At 41.6% G+C, this 19964-nt stretch overlaps 1 protein-coding gene across 1 annotated transcript in view; it reads right to left on the reverse strand.

Moving 5' to 3' along the window:
• kirrel3a (kirre like nephrin family adhesion molecule 3a) overlaps positions 1-19964 on the reverse strand; it is a 309684-nt gene that overhangs the window by 21524 nt on the left and 268196 nt on the right. Inside the window, exons 8-13 of the mRNA XM_033645731.2 lie at positions 17871-17998; positions 16345-16471; positions 9088-9188; positions 4624-4822; positions 1378-1485; positions 657-725 (exon numbers count right to left, since the gene is read on the reverse strand). Of these exons, the coding sequence (XP_033501622.1) occupies positions 657-725; positions 1378-1485; positions 4624-4822; positions 9088-9188; positions 16345-16471; positions 17871-17998 (732 nt within the window). The remainder of the gene's footprint in view (positions 1-656; positions 726-1377; positions 1486-4623; positions 4823-9087; positions 9189-16344; positions 16472-17870; positions 17999-19964) is intronic.

Genomic DNA, 19964 nt, shown 5'->3' on the forward strand with positions numbered 1-19964 from the left:
ACCTTATAAAATATCAAGTAGCTTCGCTGCATATTACGGTACAGGGGAGGGTCAGCTCAGATGATACTGTGCCACATTGAAAATGCCCTAATTTTTAAACTCTTGTTAAATAAATGAATGAATGCTATCCTTCAGATGTTTTGCTGAAATCTTCTTCTGTTCAGAATGACCCTGACTGTGTCAATGTCAAATATGAGGCGATTTTAGTTTAGAGAAAATGAAAGGAAAAGTTTCAATTCCATTACAATACACTGACAATTTCCACGTAATTTGAACTGTCAAAAAAAAAAGGAAACGTTGCAGCAGTTGATGTTGGATTTTTTTTTTTTTCGGCTGGATCCAGCCATTGCTGTGGTGATTGGTGCAGAAAAACAGTTAGGTACATGTAATTTTAAAAGTTAAATGCACCAGTGCGTGCACACAGAAACAAGTACTTTGAGCCCTGACTATAGTATGAAGGTGCAAAAGAAGATACATTACTTGGGGGGGTAACATTTGATTTTTTTTTTTTTTTTTTTTTGCTTTGAATCATACAACAATATAGTCAGCAAAAAGACTTGACAACACTGATGATTGTCCAGTGGAAGCATCTGCAGGCACTGCTCATCAAACTGCGAACATGGAATCATTCACACACTGTTTATTAAAGGCCTTACTCTCTGTTTTCACATCTCTTTGGCGCGAAAGGGACACAGGAAGAGAAGACATGACCAGATGGACATCCTCTGTGGAAAGTGACAAAAAACAACAGAGCTAGTTAACAGAAACCACCTCAAAGACAAAAAAACTGCTCTCTCTGATGTTCTCCCTCTGTTCCAGTGACAGCGCTACAGGCCACTGAGCTCTACCAGAACATTTAGTTGGATGTGGGGTGGGAAATCCTGCCCTTCACACAGTGAAGCAGACACAAACAGAGGAAAAGTGAACTCTATCTTTAGACAAATACAATCAAAATGTTTCTCTAAGGGCCTTCAGAGTGAGCAAAGGCAGAGCTGGAGGCCAAATTGTGCACGAAACTAAATCAAAGCTTACAGCAACTGAACTGAAGAAAAGTACAAGTTTCACATCAGTTAATGCGGGCTGATACTTCTCTCTGTTACACTGTGTAACTCTGTGGAACAGTATCGTGAATGATCCTTTTAATGCTGTTGTTATAACCTTTGTTTTTTGCAAAACTGACTATGCAAATTCATGAATTAACACATTTTCAGCTTGGACAGAAAAGGTTCGCTCTGGGAGACCAAAATGTTTCTCTGTCACTGACAATGATAAATGAAAAAAAAACCTCATGAGCACGATCCACCACCAGAGATTATAAAAACCACTAAAGCAGAATGTCTTTGTCTGACCCAAAGCTTTAGTTCAGTGGGGCCTTACTTCTCTGGAATCTGGTGCAGCAGAATGCGCCCAAAGTCCCCAGGAGGATGGAGAGGGCGAGGAAGGCTCCCACCGCCACGCCGATGATGACAGCCAGTCGCAGAGTCTCTGAACAAACACAGCAGGAGAATTCAAAAGGACTTAGCTGTGCTGCTTCCTCCTTTTCTTGCTCATACACACACACACACACACACACACACACACACAGTGACGCACATAATTTGTTTTATTATTTATGAGTCCAGTGTTTACTCTTTATAGGCTGAGAACAATTACCATCAACACACAGGCCTCTGCCAAGCTTTTGTTCGATATCTTTCTGTGGATATCATGATAGGAGCTCTGGAAGCTCTCCAGCAGGAAATTGTGCGTCCTTAAGTGGGTTTGACAGGCTGGTCAGGAGACATAATTCAAGTGAGGTGCTTTAAAGACAAAAGTTATAGTTTGACCTTCTTTGGTGAGGTTGAGATTTGAAAGCGAAGTTGAAAAGAGGTTCAGCTCAGTCCAGATCTTTGCTAGAACTCTGTCTTTAAGGAATAGTAGCTTTGTAAAAGATATGTTTTGATTCTCAAAGTCTGGTCTCATCAATTATAAAAGAAAAAAAGAAGCCATTACATGAAATAAAAAAGAAATTAGAGCTCATACATCATTTCAGGGCGATAACGTTAGGATTAAAAGTTGAACCTCTGATCACCTGGAACATAATGGATGTCTTTTATAGATCAGACTGACTAGTAACCTTTACCCAAGAGGAAACACCGAGTTGATAACTTCACACTGAGACGTATCTCAGGTCTTAATGGATACCTTTGCTAATTTTCAACATTAACTTCATTGAAAGAAATTTGGGGTATAATGTGACATAAAACAATATGTTTTTTATTGTGCTCTCTGTGTCTCTGGGGGCCACCTGGAAGAACAACAAGCTATTTCGGCCTGTATTTCCAGGGGGCGTGCTCTAGATGCATCAAAAAACAAATCTTCCTTTTTGTCACACATTGCAAACTAGCCGCATGCTCACCAAAATTACATAATTTTTAATCAGTGCAGAGGATTATGAACAAGGATATTTCTTACAGTGTATTGGCCAACTTGGATATGCAGGCACGGTATCTATTCAAATGAACTGAAGAAGGCAGTGGAAAGCTGCCAAGGCTGCAGCTGAGACCCAGTGAGGGTACCACCAGTCGAACCCTCCAGAACCTGCTGCCGAAAGCAAACAGCGACTGGTGGTGCCTTTTGCTCAAATTAGTCTCTGATGTCAACAGAAATGGAATTATTTTGCTGCACTGAATTTCAGCGTGGACTACAAACCAGAGAAAGCCTGTGTGTGTGTTACTAAGCATGAAAGTTTTGCTCCTTACTTAGGGTGCTTTCAGACCTAGAGTTGTCTTGCTTTGGTCTGAATCAGAGACTAATTTTGTGACCAAGATGCATAATTGCCTAGAGTTGGTTCATGTTGTCATGGCAGGATTAATAAGAGGACCTCATCGCAATAAAATGTTGGCATTGTACATTTCTGCCAGCCATGGATGTGTTACATTTGTACCTTTCATAGGTTTCACATTATTGTATTATTGTATCATCCATTTTGGCACACTTTCGGTTGCAGAGGCTGTTTGATGAGGGCACTGAGCCTAAAAGAGGAAGGGTTTAAAAATGTGATTGGGCCAGTCTGTATTATTGGCAGGTTATGCAAAAAAGAGACGACAGTTCTGACGGCCCAAAGGTAAACTGCCCAGTGTATGCCAGATGACCAGTCCACCCCTGTCGTCATGTACAAAGTGGTCCTCTTGGTATATATTGGGTTTGTTGAAGGTGGCAGTGCTGTTTGGGCTGAGAACGCCTGTGAGTCTATCTTCTCTATCCCCTTTAACTTTAGCTCATATTGGAGTTATGATATGTAGCATGTGAAATAGGTTATGGTGAATGTGCTAGGAAAGGTAGTATCGGCATGGTCACTACCTGGAGCTCGCATAAATGGAGCCTGGGTTTGTTGAAGGTGGCAGTGCTGTTTGGGCTGAGAAAGCCCCGTGTAATGTAAGGTAAAGGAGTTTGTTGGGTCGGTGCGGGGAGCAGTAAGAGCTGGCATTAGGGGAGTGTCTCTGGGACGCCAGAGATCACTGTCTAGCCTCCTGGAGGTGTCGTGGGACCAACTAGACGAAACACTGGTGAAAGGAGGTTCCCACCTCCTCTCACCAGGTTCCCAAAGATGAGTTAGTCATCACTGCTCATTGGTCTGTATAGTTAGGCTAAGCCTTGACATAATAGCTTATCATAGGGCTGAGGAGGCTATTCACTGAGCACTGATCCTTTATTTAGAGCACAAATTTCTTGTGTTTATTTGAACTGGGCACTTGTTGTTATGGCCTTCAATATGAGCTACATATGCTTACGCTACAGGAAAAGATCGTATAAGAAGGTATGGTAGATAGGTCTCTGTAGGAATGATGGAGGGATCAACCAGAGCTATTAAAGTGAAACATATGCTTCACAATATTTGATGAGATTGTATTTGACATGCTGTTCTTCTCTTGGCTGTTACAATATAATCTTGGTTTGGACTCAAGTGGGTTCAGTGTCTTTAAAACCATCACAATTGTTGAAAACCCCACAGCGGTGTTACCACATCACTCTTCTGCTGGCACCATTAATGCACCAACAAATGTAGCAATGTGCCGACAGGCAGTGAAGAAGAAGAAGACTTGTTTTAGTTGCCTCAACATAAGCTTATAACCATAGGTTGGCAGATCAGAAAACGCTCCTGTGAGTCATCTTTTCAAGTCATATGGGTTTGGTTAAAGCAATAACAAACCTATTTTATTGTGAATTCAGTCATTTTGTGGTCACTAACCACAGCAGCTAACACTCAGGCTGCTGCTGCAGGTAATTCCAGGGGAACAAATCCATTATTTCCGTGTGGAAATTGTCAAACATTTTTGACAACTGATACCTGCTGGCTCTTGCTGAATACCAGCAAATAAGAATTTGCCTTTGATTGATAATCAAACACTGACTAGTTATGCTTTCTTTTATTTTTGACATGACAGCTACGATGCCTTGCTGATAATATGAAAGTTTCCTGATGCAACATTTTGATTGAAATCCAAACTATTATGCTAATAAATACAGTCACTTTTCAACACTCACTACTCACAGCTTTGGTTTTAGTATTATCAGTGTGAGATTTAACCACCAAGTGATCAGCTGCACGAAGATCTCTGCCTGATATGTCGTCGTCCTTACCTTGTTCTTTGAGTCGTATGATCTCTGTGTCAGAGCCGAAGCTGTTCCATGCCGTGCAGTTGTAGATTGTCTGGAAATCAGCGGGGACGATGTTACTCATGGTCAGTGTAGAGATCACACCCTCCTCTGTACTGACTGTCTCCACAGTGTAGCGTCCAGACGTCCCCGACTCTAAAACCGTCTCTTTCCAGGACCAGGCCTGAGAGACAATTAACACATGTAAGCGGGAGCACACATGTGACAAAAGAGTACATGCTTATTCACACACACTCTGTCTGAAGAGCACTGTGATGCATTACAAGCAGATTGACTGACAGTCTTTTAATAATACTTCTTTTTTTTTTTTTGAACAAGTAGCTGTTGGCCTCGTGTCCCCCCACTGTTCCTCCTCAAGATAATTCATGCTGCCCACCACCGTGGGCGTAAAAAATCTCTTAATGTCTCCTAATTATGTCTTAATGTGAATAAATCAAACTTAGTCATTTTTACAGGGGAAAATAAGAAGTAGCTAGACTACACTAATTATTGATGCTTATGTATTCTCACTGGTCGTCTACCAAATTCCCTGCTGTTTAAAGAGACATTAAACTGGAAAACTTTTTATAAAACAAATTACATTTTCAGAAAAGTCACAATCACTTGGCATTATTAAAAAATTAAAGACTAATTAAAAGTAAAACATGATAAATTACAACAGTGCTGTATTAACATCTTAATTTTATAGCATTACTGCATTGGTTGTCTCATCATTCAGACATCAGTGTTAATACTCTGTAGAAATGATTTTCCACTTTGGGGGAAAAGAGATCTATTCATCTATCAATAAGGTTGTAAAGATGTTGTATGCTGTAGTTGTTTTTTACATTTTACCACTTTGGATTTATCCATACTCATAATCCAGAGCATGTGGGCTGAGAAAGTTCTCGAGAGATTAGTGGTCTAGCTAAAGTGTGTAGGATTTAGGGGGATATATTGGCAGAAATGCAATATAATACAATGAGTATGTTTTCTTAAGTGTATAATCACCTGAAAATAAGAATCGTGTTTTCATCACCTTGCAATGAGCCCTTTTTATCTACATAAGGAGCAGGTCCTCGTCCATAGAGTCCACCACCATCCAGAGCAATGGAAAAATGCTGATTTTTTTTAATGTAAAATGTCTTTATTCAGCGTTTCTACCGGTTTAAATCCCACCATCAGTTTGTTTTGAAAAGGAAGAGATCTTTGAGGATAATTCAGCTCCCAATGAAAACCTCCTAAATATCTGGATCTTAAGTTATCAAAGAACAAATGTGGGCACAGGTTACCAGGTGCTAGGTTAGGCCCGTCTCTGACATGCCAAACAGTGTTGAAGAAACACTGATTTGTAACGTGAACCTGCTTTATTCCATGTTTTTACCAGTTTAAATCACGGTGTCCGTTAGTTTAACAGAGGCCTCTGTGGATATTTCAGCTCATGGTAAAAACCTCCTGAATGTCTGTATCAGAAATAAGGTGAGCACACTTTAAGTTACGAGGAAATAATAGGTGAGCACACATTCACAGATACTGGGCAAGTTGGCCATCTGGGACATGCTGAACAGCAAAGGAGAAACACTGGACTGTAATGTGAAACTGCTATATTCTGCTTTTTTGCCGGTTTAATCACCTGGTCCATTTGTTTTAGAAAGGAAGAGACCTCTGCAGATAATTCAGCTTTTGGTGAAAACCTCCCCAACAGTGAACACTGAAGGAATCCTTGTCGAGAGAAGTTTCAGCTGGTTGCGATCTACAATCTTCACCAATGGGTAACATTAACGCCTTGTTTCCACTTATGTATGTGACTTGTGTCCGAAGATCCATAGATATACGGATGATGCCTCTAGTGTCAAATGCAAGGAAGTGCACTTCTTTATGGATGGATAGTAATCTGATAGAAACTACCTGTAGCCCTGGGAGAGAGGCTAATTTTGTCTGTTTCTTGCCATCCAGTAGTTTGGAATATGTGCTCGCAACATTTCTGGGACAAAAACAGGACCTGCCAGATAAGTAGCATGTTTGCCAAATATTTAACTAAAAAGACATATGAACAGCTGAACGAGTCATAATGACAATCTGACTGTGTATAATGGATGACAATATTTTTGCAGAATAACATTACTCAGATTCACAATGTGGTAAATCCAGATAAACAAGTTATTTTTAATCAGACAAACTCACTTGACAAGGAATTGACCTATGGCTAAGTCCCACCCTCAAACGTGATGAGCCAATCACAGTGCGTATAGCCATTCCCATACACTCGGACCAGTGTTGCCAACTTAGTGACTTTGTCGCTATATTTAGCGACTTTTCAGACCCCTCTAGCGACTCTTTTTCAATAAAGCGACTAGCGACAAATCTAACGACTTTTTCTGATGTTATTGAAGACTTCTAGAGACTCTGTTGTGAGAGCATGTATCATTCTTATTCTTCTCAATGAGCAGCGGGTGCTGCCGTGGGCTCCTCTCTCGCCCCAAAGCACTCACAGACGGCCCAGTCCTCCCTCCCAGCAGCAGTCAGAGCAGGAGATGTTAACCCCTCCACGCCCAGACTGCAAGTGAATTGCGCATGCACGGAACCGCCGCTGGCTGATCCCGACCTGGTTTACAGTCAGGGTGGGATGTAAATGTAAAATTTTCTTTGTCTAATATAAATCACTGAAAGAAGGTTCATTTCTAGTTTTAAACATATTCAGGGGTTTTTTTTACTCAGTATTTGTCTCTCCAACGACGTTATTCCTCTCTCCTACAGCAGCCATTACAATTACATGCATATGGACAATTATGCAAATTAGGTGATGACATCATTTAGCGACTTTTAGGACAGCCAATAGCTACTTTTCTTACTGAGGAGTTGGCAACAGTGACTAGGACATTCTCTGCCATTCTCTTCATTGAAATGCATTACAGAAAGTCAGTTTTGTTCAGTTTTCTGAGCTTTTTCGGAAATTTGAAGTTTAAAAATGGTCAAATGGTGTGAGTGGGGTACATGCAACTCCGACACTTGGTATCCTGAGAGGCTGGGCGACGGGGTATATTTTTTACACTTTAAACCACATCTCAACCGAGAAAAGTGTCTCCTTTGGATAAAGTTGTGTGGTAACGTTAGACCACAACATCAACTCAACGTGAATAAGATTAACAACGATGTCTGCATCTGTTTTAAGGTAAGACAACATTGTGTTTGAAGCAACATATTGTCACTTTGCTGGAAAGAAATATAAAGTTATCTTTAACATCTCTAGCTAACGTTAGCTAACGTTAGCCTAACGTTAGCCCCTAGCTGCGTTGTTCATCATGTCACTTTGTTTGCTGGGAGTTCATTAGCTTATTTTGTTCTAGTTATGTACTTTGGTGATCGTGCATCATTGTTAGCTGTTGTCCAAAGGGCTCTAGTTAAGCTAACGTTAACTTCTGGAGCTTAGCTTCATTAACTTATCTGTAATCGCAGAGATAACAAAGGTTGGCAAATGTTATGCTGAATGATTCAGTGTAAATACTGTAGCACCAAACTAACGGAGAGACACTCTTGGTAAAGATGGTAAAAAGGCTGTTATCCTTTTCTCATATTCTGAGCCAAAAACCTTAACTTCAGTGGCACTTTAACTTGTTGTCTTTGATGGCGACAGCAACGAGATGCGGTTCACAAGTGTACACTGTGACCTAAATTTTGGCTTGTAACTTAAGCTTTTCATCGACCTTCTCAACAATAAAATGATTAATATTTCCCTCCTATGCGTAGTTTAGGGTCTTTTGGTTACTTCTCAATGACATCTGATCGTTATGTCCCCAAAAAACATCAATTGCCTCCTGCGAAATGCCGTGTACTGTGACACCTGCCATAGCGCCGGTCACTGAATGTTGATAGTTTGTCCGAGTGAGTGGAGGGGGACGTGGCTTAGCCATAGGTCAATTGGAGAAAACAGCCTGTTAGCTAGTTAGCAGCCTATTGGCTGAGCTACCACACTGTCATATGGCAACTCTGAAATCCACAGCAAAAGTTTAAGTTCTTAACGTAGTTGAGACAAATTTTGGACTGAAATATTACGGAGGAGTTTCGCAGGCACATTGGATAACATGGAGATTCTCATAGGAATGAATGGACTTCTGGTTGCATCGTCTCTGTACACATACATAAGTGGAAATGAGGTGTCAATCCCCCTAAATCTTACACACCGGTCCTTCAGATACATGTCTACACTGGATGAAATGTGACACACATCAAATTTATTTTGACAGATTCTGTTTTTACAGAAAATTACTCCATTTTTTTGTGCCATTTATTAGTTTGCATGGCACCCGTTCTTTTGTCCCCAGTGTCTGTGAAAGTCTCTGTTTGAGTTTGGTGACGTTACAGACTAATGAGATGCCTGCTGCACATTGACCAGATCTCTTGAATATGGAAATGAATCAGTTAAATGTAAGAGGGAATGAAGTGACTCACTATTCGGTCGGGAGGAGGGGTGCTGCGGATGAAGCACTTGATCTGACCCTTTTCTCCATAGAGCGCCTGCTGGGTCTGGGTGCTAGAGATAGTGGGAGGACCTGTGGAGGCACAGCCAAGGCAGAAACACTCAATCACCACAATATAAACTTGAGCCATACATCTTCCTGGCGATCGCAGCGCATGCATTAACCACTCCGTGAGGGGCAGCGCCAAGGGCAGAGCTATGCTCAGGTCCCATTAACAGTGAAAACTCTGAGACATTATTTATTTGTTGGTTTTAATTTTCTTTTTCATTTATCTATCTATTTACCAGGGATAGTGCACTTTCATCAATATTTCAGTTTCCACATCAATGTAGATCTGCCAGTTAACTAATGAGCTAATTTTCATTTGTAGTCCCTGGGCAGGTTATTACAAATTGGTGGTGTAATGTTATCAATACAATGCATCAGTAAGCACTTAAGTACAACACAGTACAATAAAATACATAGACAAATTACAAACATAACAGATATATATATAAACAATAAAAGCATGTAAAGGCAGTGCCAGAGACGAGACAGTATGATTATTCATGATTGCAGGTTTGGTTTGCTTGAAGCTATCCCTTACGTTTATCATTAAAGTTTAGGTAATTAAAGCTCCTTTTTAATTCAAAAGGAAGAATATTTCAATAATGCCTGGCTCTGACTGAGAAGAATTTTTGTCCAAACTTGCAATGTCTGTATTGTACACCACAGTCCCCTCTGGTAGTTGCCCTTGTTGCCCTGCCGCTATCCTTCTGCATTTTGAACTGACTCAGTGTGGGAGGTGCAAGTCCATGCAAGACCTTAAAGATGAGGCAAGCATCTGAAAAATTGTTTAAAACTATCAGAATTAAATAAACTGTACTTTTGTACTACTTGGCAACGGTGATATTGCCACTGGTTCTGCTGAGGTTGACGCAGAGGTGTAGTGCAGGTTAAAGAGCGGGTCTATCTGTGTTGTCTTCCATGTTTTTTTTTTCTCAAAAGGAAACTCCCACTCAGTCATTTGCGAAAAGCAGAGACGTAGGTCACAGTGCTGATGCCCTCCCCTCCCTCAGCCCCCACACACGCTGTTTGCTGACACTGTTAGTATGGAGAGTGAGGAAAGCATTAGCTTAGATGATCTGAGATCTGAAAGATGGTGCTATTTTATTATTATCAAACCTTCATTAAACCAAGTGAAGACACACTGAGATCCTATATAATAAAATACTGCACTTCTACTGTAAACACATTCATAGATCCACAGGCAGTGTATTACAAATGGTAGAAAGCATGCTCCCAGTTTGGAGAAGCAAACAGGAGTGCTGGGGCACAGAAGCTGAGCAGTGCATTGCTGTGGACGGCACACTAGTTTGGGTCTGAAAGTTAGGCTGCTTTCAGACCTAGAGTTTGCTTACTTTGGGTGGAATCAGGGACTAATTTTATTATTAAGTTGTATAATTGCCTAGAGTTGGTTCGTGTTCTCACGGCAGCATCTACAAGCGGACCAGATCAAATGCTTGTGCGAGAAAGCTGCTCTTGATTGGTCAGAATTTCCATGTGGGAAAAATCCAGGAAGTAAACAAGACGTTGAAGAAGAGTACACTTGCAAGATAAATGTGACAGTTTCTAATGTCACAATGGAGGGTCAACTACGCAGGTTGATTTTAGCGCTGCTCATCGTGGACTATATTGCTGTCATTGTTCATTTTAGTCAAACCATACAGTTTGAAAACGAGGCGCGGCTCCAACTAGAAAACAATGTTTTGATGCATTGGATGTGCTGAATGTGCATATTAAGGCAGTACAGGAGGAGGTGCACATTAATAATCCTCCAGGACTGTAACATGCTCATGTTTAACCCAAACAATGTGTCATGTGACTGCAGTTGGTTCAGATCCAAGTCGGAACACGTTCTCACCACAAACGAACTACACCAGAGTTCGTTTGTAACCGGACCGAGACCGCCTCTTCAAGAAGGTCTCGGTCTGGTTGTTTTGGTGTGCACCTGAGTGTGATTGCTGTGTTCACAACTGCCCAAACGAACCACACTTAGGCAGCAAACAAACTTAGTTTGATTGAACCAAACCAAACAGGGCAGGTGTGAAAGCACCCTTAAGCAATCACATGAACAAACTAACCATCAGATGCAGCAGAAGACAAGCAGCTCCCTGTGTCTGGTGGATGTGGTCAGGGGCAACAGTATTGTATTTTAGTCACCACTTCAAAAAAAAAAAAAAAACATTATCAGTTAAAGTCTACTCTATATTTAGATTACTTTTACCTCTTTACTTTGCTGTCAGACAGCCCTTGCCGAAAGGGAACCGGCTTCTTCAAAGCCACCAAAATCCATTGACAGAAACAAGAATTTTACCTCACAGCATATGGGAGTTGCTGGTCTTCTGCTGCCTCGATTGTTTAGTTTGTTGAAGTAACTGTGTGACTTTCAGATCCCAACTGGCATCCACTGCAGTACATGGGTTTATACAGTATGTACCAAGGTAAACATGCAGAAACCTACATAAAGTCAGTAGGAAATGGTTATAGAAGGGCTTGAAATTTTCACATAATTTCTTTCTGATATGGGTGTTTAGAGTGTAAATCAGCATGAATCAGGCTAACTAGTATTAGACTGATGCACTGTAGACAATATGCTCTTCTCTGACAAATTCTAATCATTCCCTGACAAGGAGTAACAATGGGCTTAAAGATCGATGAGACAGTGACGCAGTTCATGGTCAGTTACCATAGCGACATTACAGATACAGTTTCCAGCATTACCGACTAGAATGATATAAAGGAACATATTGATGACATGACTGTATGTCTAGCATTAAGAAAAACTAAAGGCAATAACACTGCCCAGTATTGATTGTGAGGGTCCCAACAGTGTCGTCTCAACTGTAACGCAACTATATTTATAGGGGTTGTCATTATGCTGCAGTCATATTAACATCTATGCATCATCAAACTGATGGGTTATGAACCGACTGACCATCTGAGCAATGGTCAGTCCCGTGTTTTAGTTTGGACTGCAGGTTCTGAGTGAACTAACAGGCTTGTAAATGAGTGTTAGGCACAAAGTGGATGGCAGGTGAATATCTTCTGCTTGATGTTTAGTATGAATCAGACAGTGTGGACAGAGATCCATTTTCATTAAGAGTATGAGATGCCAAAGTACAAAACTGACATTTTGTAGAATTAAGTGAACTGGTCCTGAGCGAGAGAGAAGCTGTCTTCCTACACTTACTCAAAATGTTTGCTGGGTCACTCCCCTGTCGGTCAGTAGGTAGATGGAATTTTAGCATACAAAGCAGGGGGGGAGGTTTTGAATCACAAAATGCTTCAAACAGTGTGAGTGTAGAAAGACAAATGTGAGAAAGTGTTTGAGGATCAGATAACAGGCTTTAGAGCTGGCGAGTGCTCGTCATTATGCGCTGTCCATCAGCCCAATAAGTCACCGCCATGTGGTGTTTGGATCAGACCGAGGGTCTGAAATGTTCTGACATCTGGCATCTGTACTGCTACGTGTTGTACACAGAGTGACAGCCCTGACACTCAAGAGGCTCTCGCAAATTGAGGAACTGCTGACCACGAGAAATCAAATATTTCCTTTTCTGCTTTCAGATGCACACATTTTCCCTCGGAGAGCCCTCGGGGCCCAGCCTGCCACCGTTTACAGAAACAAAACACATCAGTAGAACGATTTTCTTTTTTATTCATATTTAATGAGCACTGTTGGAGGGAGGCTGAGATCTAACATTTTCATTGCCAACGACTGCTTCTCTGTAATTGCTGTGCATATGACAATAAAAAAATTGAAACTAAATAAATAACTTGAGTCGTGGAGCAGGAGAGATGGAGTTAAGTGGAGGGGAACGTACTCGTAATTACATTTCATGATTATCTTTTCCACACCACTGTGTCCCCAAACATAATAACTCATCATTATACTTTTGTTTTTGAGAATAGTTGAATTAACTCTTTACCTGCATGATATAACTGTCAAATATGTCCTCTAACAAACTACCTCTTTTCTGAAAGTTTGTTCAGACTCGGCCAAAGTTTAGGTGTTCACACTGCTTGAACTTGAAAGTCAGCCCAGGAGCATTTGTAATGATGTGTTTTTGTATTTCACTTGGATCAACCTTTACAAGGCTAAATAATGAATTAAAATCCAAGGCATTTACATTCAACTAAGTTGTGAAGTACCCTACCTGCAGAAAGTGGGCTGAAACTTAAAGCTTGTCAATGTTTAAGTGTCTTTCAACTGATCGACCTTAAAACCGCTCTCTATTAAACAGCTGTCCATTTGTTTTCTAGCTGCTGACTAATTCAAAAAGGTTGGAATAATTTCTCATTCAATTGCAGCCATCAGTCACAGAGTGGAGATAAAGGTGTGGAATTTGGCCATTAGAAATCAATGATATGCAGCCTTATTAACTCCCAGTGACAGCTGTGCTGCAGAGGGGAAGCTCCACACTGTCCTCACTCAACTCGGAATGACTTTTAGTCCCAGTCCCATTTCTTATTCTTACCCCTACCCCTTGTTTTCAAGTACCGCTTGCCCTTCGAAACAGAGCTACAAGGGGTAGTGGTTGAAACCTTCCCCTATGAAACTGTGCAATGCTTCATGGCCCTGATACAACATCGGTATTGTCATCATTATCGGTGGCATTTACTTAAACAGACGTGACAGTGGTGATAATAGTATACCGTATTTTTCCAAATAGTAGCTAATACTGTAAATGTAGGGGTGATTTCTTGTACAAAAATCTCTAAACGTTGAGAGTGGGTCATTTCTTTCGCGTACACGGGTTTCACCGCTTGGTGGTGCTATTGCATTATACCAATAAAGCCCCAGTTATCCAAATACCAACCGAACAGGCCATTTAACCAACGGTTACAGGCCGCCACACCAGATATCGCCATTCCAACCGTCCGCCATCCCAAATTCCCTGGTCCCCGAGTCCTGACAGTAAGCTATGGCGAGCCTGTAGAAGCTGTATTCCCCATGCATGTCAGCGATTTTTCTGTTTTAGATACGTGACTTTCTGTCCGTCTGTCTGTAGCACGAGTCATGTGCACCACTTCACCACCGACCCATGCGTAAAAGCGCAAACAGTTCCTCAAGGAGGGACAGCCATGAGGCAGTGAATGAGGAAATAATCGCCCGGGCTTTTAATCGGACCGGCGTTTAATACGCAAAATGGGGTCAAACCCCCGGCGGCTATTAGGTGCCCGGTGGCTATTTGCCACCGGGCGACTATTTGGAAATATACGGTAATCATAATTACATTTACCACTCATCTGATGGAAACAGAAAAGCATGTGTCTGGGATTCATTTACAAAATTTAATTTCACGCTATTAATCAATCAGCCTCTTCTCATAAAAAAAAGAAGACCATATAGGTCAAGTGCGCAAGCAGCTTATTATGACCCACACTTACATGAGAGAATAGGTCAAACAAACACAGGACTTTCACCCAGGAGATCAGTGTTCCCATCCCAAAGTCAACATTGACATAGCCTAGTATGCTGGTATGTGTAGCATGCTACGTTAGTGATGTGACGTGAGGTGATGTACATCGCATGACATACATCATTGTTAAAATACATAATTACTTAGTTTTGTTGCTTAAACCTAACCACATAGTTTTGGAGCATAACTGCGACTTTTTTATGGATGTGTTTAAATCTGCGACCGTTTGAATGGTAATACATGTTGTTTTGGGGCTGGTCATACAAGTTGTTTAGAAAGTCATGGAAATCAACCTATTCTGTTGTTTGGGTATAAGAGAGCTTTGCAATCAATCAAACAAGTCATCAAATAAAAAAAAGAACACTGCTTTATTTCCATGCCACCAGCAGTGCTCTGTAGGTTAACGTTAGCAACCTGTGCCTCTACTCTGCCAATTTACACTGACATTAGAAGAGCGCTAACAAGTTTAGCCACTACCCCGCCAGACTTGGATCACATTTTGGATTTCACATGCCATCAAAGCAGGGAAATGTAACGGTGAAATATGTCAGAATGTGGGACTGTCATGCGCAAATCGCAGTAACAAAGCAATGTTAACTAACTAGCTAGTTAGCTAGTTAGCTGCTATTTTTAAAGAAAAGGACCATAAGGCCCCGATCACACAGAAAGCATTTTAGCAGCTGGAGGCGGCTGTTTGTAATTGTTTTTAATAATAATCAAGCTTTTTGCTTGCTGTCCTTGTGTTGCTATGCACTCTGGGCACCTGGCGTTTTTGCTGAAGCTCTCTGAATTTCTTGAGCTGAAAACCACCCCATGTCATCTCTTTTTTCCATTGTCCAATCAGATGATTTGAGAGGCGGGCCTTCTGTAGTGGTCACCGCAACAAGTTTACAGTTGAGAAACAATGGAGGAGAAACTGGTGGTACCAGCTGCTGGATACCCAGAACTATACAGCCCAATGACAGACAGCAGGTTGTCAAACTGCCCCTGAGTCATTCTAAAATATGCCTGGAGACGGCCATCATCGAGGTGAAGCTCCTGGACCAACCGGTGGTACTCCCTGTGATCCACCTTCTTTTTTAGGGGTCTAATGTACCCACACAGAAATCTGTTTTCCTGTGCACAAAATACTATTTACTGACAGCCTCTCACTTGATGTGGTGGTTGCCTGGCAACAATAAAAAGGCGCAACAAGCGTTTTTTTTTTTCCCACTGGTGTCATTTAATTTAAAAAAAAAGGCAGTGCTGCGTGCCTTGCGTTTCGCAACCTGCAAAATGCTTTCTGGGTGATAAGGGCCTAATACACTGAAACAACAGCTCTAGCTCTAACACTCTACCCCGCCCCTCTATCCCAACAAGCATCAGGGCACCCTAACCCTTGACATGAACTTGCAAAACCTTAGGGTTAAGTGTTTAGAAGTAGGGGCAAGGGTTGTATTGGGGCTAAGCCTTGGTCTTTGAATGGTAATGCTGATATTCCAGTTTTGGCTCAGAGATGGTTGCCTTTATTTCTCAGGGTGGTTTTGTAAAACTGAATGTGTTTTTTTTCCTTTCTCTCAAAGCTTGAGATTGACATCATCACAATGCATTACTTATTGATGGTCAAGTGTGACCAGATTCTTCATCCTCAGCACCTCAAACCTCATCTGTACCAGGTGCCTTAAGGTAAGGCTTCTTCCTCTGCATTACTCTCAGTCTGGATCAAATGCTGTGTGGACAAAATTGCCATTCACATTCAGTGCATGATAGGCCATTGTACTTACCATTCACAGTGAGCGACACCTCCTTCTCCCCGGCACCCACTCTGGGGACTACGGCCCGGCACACATACTTCCCAGCATCCTCCTGCTTTACTGCCTTCAGTGTTAGCGTGTTCTTGTTGCTAAGCACCTGTGTTGTGAGGGAAACAGTTTCAAAGGTCGGAGGAGATACTAGTCATTTCTATCTAATTAAACACCAATTACAGTGACACATAAAAGGATAGCATTAACATTTAACAAGCTGCTCGACACTGTCAAAAAAAAAAGAGAAAGATTGTAAGTGATGCTGCACAGTTTGCAGGGTGTAAGAGGTGACTAGAAGAGAAATCTTGTGATTTGTGTTTTTCAATGTTTCATGTCATTCAAAGCACTCGAAAGTCTTCCAGACAGTGATTAATTCTGTTCGACCTGGTTTTTATCCTGAGCACTCTATCTGCAACAACAGGAAGGCTTTATTTATTCCTTTGAGCTTGCAGGGAGAGCTATGCATTCTTGCCGCTCCTTATTTGAAATAAAATATTGTTTGACTGTTCAGAATCAGAACAGAGAATGAGAGAGTTTTTAAAATTCAAATAACTGAACCACCGTTAATCCCATTTAAAGTCCAAGGACGGTTTGATTTATTTGCTGCACTTCCAGCTACAATGACAAATTTGTCCTTAAAAAAATATTTTTTTTTTCCGTTTAGTGTGTCTCTACAGGCAGAGGCCTGTACAAATTTACTACTGTCACTGTAACAAAGTTGTTTTTTTTGGACTTGCACTTAGCTGAGTAACAGAAAATTTACTTTTACTTAAGCACGTTTTTGTCAGTGTACAAAAAGTGAAAATTAACTGTGTGAAAATTGGGATAAAAGAAAACGGAGGTGAAACTCTGCATTTAGCCAATTCTCTGGAAAATATACATGTTGATTGTGTACCATCACTGACCAAGTGCCAGTGGGTGTGGGGGAATCTGGGGCCTCATTTATAACCACTGCGTACACATAAAGAAGGGCTTGAAATGTGCGTACGCCACTTTCAAAGCATAAATTGGGATTTATAAGTAAAAACTTAAGGAGGAAATGTGCATAAATTTAGGAAAACACTGACCCAGATTTAATCTGAATCTCCAAAATCTCATGTAAACATATCTGCGGGAGTCAAGGAGTCAGTGAGGCCGGAGTCAAGACGCTAAAATCTAATTATGTTCTGCTGTTGAAATAAAACATTTAAACCTCATTTTCCTCATAGTACATTTTAGCTGACTCACTCTTTGCTTTTATCTAAGTGCATTTCTACACGAAAAAGTTTACGTAAGTAAAATTTCTTTAGGTTACAGTACTTGTCCTGAATATACTCTTCTAGTACTCATTCCATCTCTGGGTACAGGTTCATAAGAAGTGGAAAATCTCCATGACTCCCATGATTATTATTACTGTATGAAAATGGACTGTGTATGTAGAATAAGCAAGCTGTAGATCACTGCTCTCATGCCTTATTAAAATGCTCACAATGTGTACAGTGCACTTGTTGGTGACCAATACATACCACTCCTGAGCCACGTTTCATCCATACAATGGTTAGAGAGGGGTTTCCTGTCCAAGCACAGTTAAAAACAGCATCAGAGCCCAGGTCCACCTGCAAAGACTGAGGCTCCGCTGCCATCCTTGGCCCAACTGGAAGACAGATACATTAAAGAAATGATCTATACTTACTTATACTTACTCTTACTTATTTTTATTTTACTAAGCTGTCAGCTGAGAAGAAGTCTTAAGGGCGTTTAGCACCAACGATTTATAAGAGTCATACATTTTGTGAGGTGTGCTGTACTGTGTAAATTAATGTATCTACCAAGTTGCCAAATGTTGAAACTGAACATGTCAGGAAACTGACAAAACATTTCTTTTTTCCTGCAATCTGCTCTTGCAATATAATATATGTTTGAAGCAGCTTTTGTACGGTTTTGTTTAGCACAAAAATGACATTTTGTAGAAAGACATTCAAGCGCACATCTTTATATTCATGTTCATCTGTTTAAACACACAGCACTTATTGTTAGGGAAATGATGGTGGGTAAAAACTTAAAAAGTCAAATGTGTCTTGAAGCATGAGACAGGATGTTTTTATTGTTTTAACTTTTAAAGTCCCAACGAAACAAGAGTGAGTCTTCTTAGCATCTATACTGTGACGTATTGTCAAGTCAAACACATTTAACAATATAAACGGATTTAACTATATAAACAGATTTAGATCCTTCACATTTGATTGGACCACTGAAAAGTGGGCCGACTCTGTGTTTGGGAGTGGATTACTGCCTAAAGAGAGGGAGTTCAAGTTTCTTGGGGTCTTGTTCACGAGTGAGGGTAGAATGGAGTGTGAGAGGGATTGGTGGTTTGGCGCAGCATCTGCAGTGATGCAGGCATTGTGGTGGACTGTCGTGGTGAGGAATGAGCTGAGCTGGAGGGCAAGGCTTTCGATTTACTGGTCCATCTATGTCCCAACCCTCCCCTATGGTCATGAGCTCTGGGTAGTAACCGAAAGAATGAGATCGCGGATACAAGCAGCTGAAATGAGTTTCCTCTGAAGGGTGGCTGGGCTCAGCCTTAGAGATGGGGTAAGGAGCTCGGACATCAGGAGGCAGCTCGGAGTAGAGCTGCTGCTCCTTCGCGTCGAAAGGGGTCAGTTGAGGTGGTTCGGGTATCTGATCAGGATGCCTACTGGGCGCCCCACCAATATCCATACACATATCTCTTCCCATCTCTCTCTAAATACACTGCTCAAAAAAATAAAGGGAACACTAAAATAACACATCCCAGATCTGAATGAATGAAAAATTCTTATTAAATACTTTGTTCTTTACATAGTTGAATGTGCTGACAACAAAATCACACAAAAATTATCAATGGAAATCAAATTTATTAACCCATGGAGGTCTGGATTTGGAGTCACACTCAAAATTAAAGTGGAAAAACACACTACAGGCTGATCCAACTTTGATGTAATGTCCTTAAAACAAGTCAAAATGAGGCTCAGTAGTGTGTGTGGCCTCCACGTGCCTGTATGACCTCCCTACAACGCCTGGGCATGCTCCTGATGAGGTGGCGGATGGTCTCCTGAGGGATCTCCTCCTAGACCTGGACTAAAGCATCCGCCAACTCCTGGACAGTCTGTGGTGCAACGTGGCGTTGGTGGATGGAGCGAGACATGATGTCCCAGATGTACTCAATTGGATTCAGGTCTGGGGAACGGGCGGGCCAGTCCATAGCATCAATGCCTTCGTCTTGCAGGAACTGCTGACACACTCCAGCCACATGAGGTCTAGCATTGTCTTGCATTAGGAGGAACCCAGGGCCAACCGCACCAGCATATGGTCTCACAATGGGTCTGAGGATCTCATCTCGGTTCCTCATGGCAGTCAGGCTACCTCTGGCGAGCACATGGAGGGCTGTGCGGCCCCCCAAAGAAATGCCACCCCACACCATTACTGACCCACTGCCAAACCGGTCATGCTGGAGGATGTTGCAGGCAGCAGAACGTTCTCCGCGGCGTCTCCAGACTCTGTCACGTCTGTCACATGTGCTCAGTGTGAACCTGCTTTCATCTGTGAAGAGCACAGGGCGCCAGTGGCGAATTTGCCAATCT

Source organism: Epinephelus lanceolatus, chromosome 11, assembly GCF_041903045.1.
Source record: "Epinephelus lanceolatus isolate andai-2023 chromosome 11, ASM4190304v1, whole genome shotgun sequence".
NCBI lineage: Eukaryota > Metazoa > Chordata > Actinopteri > Perciformes > Serranidae > Epinephelus > Epinephelus lanceolatus.